At 36.9% G+C, this 3,826-nt stretch overlaps 1 protein-coding gene across 1 annotated transcript; it reads right to left on the minus strand.

Annotated features, from left to right (window-relative positions):
- Positions 1 to 540: 540 nt before the first annotated feature.
- On the minus strand, positions 541 to 3,603 carry LOC103961290 (probable prefoldin subunit 3). The gene is made up of 6 exons (XM_048571457.1): positions 3,361 to 3,603; positions 3,087 to 3,144; positions 2,474 to 2,545; positions 1,385 to 1,504; positions 1,204 to 1,305; positions 541 to 924 (listed from the first exon to the last, which is right to left on the minus strand). The coding sequence occupies exons 1-6, from the start codon at positions 3,504 to 3,506 to the stop codon at positions 850 to 852; spliced, it is 573 nt and encodes a 190-aa protein (XP_048427414.1). The 5' UTR covers positions 3,507 to 3,603; the 3' UTR covers positions 541 to 849.
- Between the last annotated feature and the right edge of the window lie 223 nt (positions 3,604 to 3,826).

Raw genomic sequence — 3,826 nt, forward strand, 5'->3', positions numbered from 1 at the left:
AACTTTGTTGAACTGTGTCAAGCTAAGCGATCATTAAGTGCAATCCCACCAACTTAATTGAACTCGGTCAAGAACAGAAACGGTACTAACTCGATAATTAAACAGGAATTGCTCGAAAAGATAACATTTCCTACAATATACAAACAGGAAGATAATTATCCCCCTTTCAAAGGCAACAACTAGGGCCTTGTTCAAAAATCAAATCATTGTATTAGTTGACTTAATCACACATTAAGGTGTTAACATCATGTCATTTCTGACTAAAAGTGTAGGACTGCGAATATTATATCAGCAACCATCCAGATCTCCGACCCTTTTGAGAAAGGATAAGATGTGCACTGACATCACCACAGACCCAGCAACACATCCACACATAACACCTCAATCTTTGCTTAGGTTTGCCGACAAATTTCTTTCACATCGAAGTTTCCGTGGGTCCATAACATAATTTTCCATCCCAAAGTTTCAAATTTAAATCGTAGATTTCTGCCCCTTGATTAAGAGTATTCATTAAAGCGTGCACTAACATGAAAACCAAACTTAAGAGTTAATCAAGGTACTGAATATCCATTTCACAACAAAGCACGCCCTATCAATTTAATGTTGTAGCAATTTCACACGTTACAGAACAAGCACAAATATTCCACCACGTATCAAAACTGGTCCTAAATAAATATAACATCTTCTGCCACGAACAAATGTTCTCTAACTAAGCAGAACACGAACTTGAAGCGCGAATATGAAGAGAGCACGTATGATTCTTGCAAGTAAATAGACGATGGACAGTTTAGTCACTTGAGAACTTAAAACTGAACCATATTCCCAACCGGCTGGTGGTGAAAATTCAATTCACAAATCTTTAGGGGGAGATTGTCGAAGTCTGCGCTGATGAACATCCCAGTTGTACACCCGAGCAATTGTTACCTGATTAATAGTAGTCAAAGCGTTATGATTTCCAGCAATGAGAAATATATACTGGTTACTAAACAGAGACATCTAAGCATTACAAGAAGTAATTGCTTTCATCAGCCACTACCGCTGTTATAGACTTTAGATTTTTTTCCTTCACATTTGTTCTTTTGGTAATTATAGACCTTAGACTTTAGCAAGTTTCATACTCTTTAATGCCTATAATTAAACAATGTATAGTATCCACACATAAAAAGCACAGAATCCATGAACTTATTCTTTCAAATTCAGTACCTGGGTTATTGTCACTTGATCTCTCAAGAATTGTAGATCAGCAAGAAGAACTTCTAAACTGGCTCTAGCATTGTCTAAATTCTTTTGGAGAAGAGCAGTAGCCTGCATCAAAATATTACAGAACTGATGCTAGTGTTCTAAACTCGAAAGCAATAAACAGCTAATATAAGAAGTGGCTTACCTCTTCACAAGAATACTCCAACATGACATTCGCACCCAGCCATAAACAGACTGAATCAGTATCGTCAATGCTAGCTCGTGAATATATCCCTTCAGATACCTCAAAATCTGTAATAAGTTCCTGCATCCCGAATACAGTGTGAAGAAAAAATGATCTAATTAATTGACGGGAACTTTAATAAAAAACTCCTGGTACTGTTCACTTTAACGAAAAACCACATTTTTACACTAAAAAATCAATCATGGTACTATTCACTTTACCCTTTATTTTGTCATTATCGTTAAAACTCAAAGTTTTCAAGCCCTTTTCATTAGTTTTCCTTCAATTGAAAGCTGAAATTTTGATATATGAGCAAATGGTGTGTACTCTACATTTGTGATCAATTGGCATCATCCACGGTATTCTGTAATCTGTAATTTTAGATCTAATTATCTTGTATTTCAGTAAGACTCACAGAATCTGCCATATTCAGATACTGCTTTAACTGCTGGTTACATAAAGTATGGAAATATCATTCCTCTCCTAACCCCCAGAACCCACCCACCACTCAAAACACACTCACACACAAACTCTCTAAAGCACTTTTACTAAGTCTAAACACAACTCCAATCCTAAAAGATGTAAGAAAAACCTACAAAGTTCTCAATTACATAGCATAGTTTGTAGTTAATTAAACAAGAATACCTCTTTGAAGGCCTAAAGGGACGGTACAAAATTCACAGTAAGGAAGGCAAAAATATTTAAGCCATTTAGTCCTAAACAGGAATTGCAGGGTAGATCCTCACTAAGAAAGAAAGAAATGAGAAACAAGCGGGGATGGAAGAAGATAAGTTATAGGAGATGTAAAAAAGATAAAGAATCAATCATACACCAATAATTTAATTTTTACCATCACTAAGCTCATGTATGAGAGTAAAATTCAAACCATGAATTGAGTAAAACTGCATGTGTTACAAGAAAACATGCTTCGCAAATGGGACATCACTAGGGAAAATCATGCTGCTAAACAGGTCCATCAAATACAAATAGAGATAGAACAAGTATAGTATTACACATACTGCAAAGGGTGGAGAATCACAAAAAACGAACCTCACCAGTACCCTTCTTGGCTTGCAAAGTGGCAACAACGTCTAAGCACTTCTCAATATCAGGGATCTTTGCCTAATAATCAAAATGAAGGAATCCAAAATTAATACATGGGAAAAAAAAAACATTGGAGAAACAGTATAAGTTGATATAAAACACATCAATCCGATTTTTCAGATACTGAAGTCACAGGTCAGGTACAATCATGAGTGAAGCAATACCATAACATGTATTTTTATAAACAGAACCTGAAAAATCACTACAATCATTTTCTCTCACGAGTGGGTCAAGTTAACTATAAAAACTTGGATTTTTTTTTTTTTTTTAATTTTTTTTTACGGGCAAAGTCCAATATAGCTGTAGATTTGACTCAAGGTTTAAAGGCAAACTCCAACGTGCCACTGTGCCAAGTAGCATCAAATTTCATAAGTACCGGCGAAAGCTATAAATGGGGTAAAAACTATGTCAGATGCAATGGTGTTCAGTCTGTCGACACACTGTCTAATAATCACTTGTAGTTGGGTGCTTTTCGAAACAACACACGAGCCTCGTAGACTAATCGAATAACAAAGAACACAATGCTATGATCTAAAGAAAAGGGCTTTGCCGAGAAAACCTGAAGATCTCTCTGCTGAGCTTGAAGCTTCATTTCAACCAATTTGTACTGCTGAAGTCTGCAAGCAACAATCACACAGGGAAAGAAAAAAAAAAACATTAACAAGCATCCATTTTAACAGTTTTTATTCCTTGAAGCAAAAAAGTACTGGAAAAATAGCTCTTTTCATATATTTCAATCCAAATTTAAAACGTACGAATCAAAAATCCGATCACAGAATTAAAATTACTTTAAAGGGTCAATAGATAAAGGAGTGAATCGAAATGGGCAGAACCTTTCTTGGAGAAAGGCGAGGGCAGAGTTGACGTCGAGGCCTAACTGAGTGAGATAGGTCTGCACGTCCTCTACGAACTGCGCTCCTGGTATTCCTCTCCGCTCTGTCACCGCCGCAGACGACGATGATGACGATTCCGTAGCCATTCCCTCTCTCTCTCACAATCTCAGGACAATTGCAATTTCAGACGGAGAAACAACTTGTAGTTGTGGATGCTTCCACAGTTTTGACTGAGCTGAGAAGCAGGGATGGAGGAGGTAGACCGAAAAACGACGTCACTTTTGGTTTAGAGTGTTATTGGACTGCAATCTTTGAGTCAAGTGTGGGCCGGTGGGATTAGTAAACAAAAAGTCCATAATTCAAGCTTTCAAAAGCCCGTTATTAGGGTTCAATAGATATTGGGCCAACTTGAGAGGATTTTGCATGTGGGGCTCTATCCAATCATCTTACTAATTGCGTGTTGTAG

The sequence above is a fragment of a genome, unplaced genomic scaffold, assembly GCF_019419815.1.
Source record: "Pyrus x bretschneideri cultivar Hongxiangsu unplaced genomic scaffold, Pyrus_bretschneideri_v1 Contig6, whole genome shotgun sequence".
In the NCBI taxonomy this organism is placed as follows: Eukaryota; Viridiplantae; Streptophyta; class Magnoliopsida; order Rosales; family Rosaceae; genus Pyrus; species Pyrus x bretschneideri.

Bases quoted from the DNA above. Each gene is read 5' to 3' on its own strand.
- LOC103961290 (XM_048571457.1), bottom strand. From the start codon at position 3,506: ATGGCTACGGAATCGTCATCATCGTCGTCTGCGGCGGTGACAGAGCGG. The intron at 1,505-2,473 runs GTTCGTTTTTTG...TTCGGGATGCAG, and splicing joins CCAAGAAGGGTACTGGTGAG to GAACTTATTACAGATTTTGA. The intron at 1,306-1,384 runs GTAAGCCACTTC...ATTTTGATGCAG, and splicing joins TGGAGTATTCTTGTGAAGAG to GCTACTGCTCTTCTCCAAAA.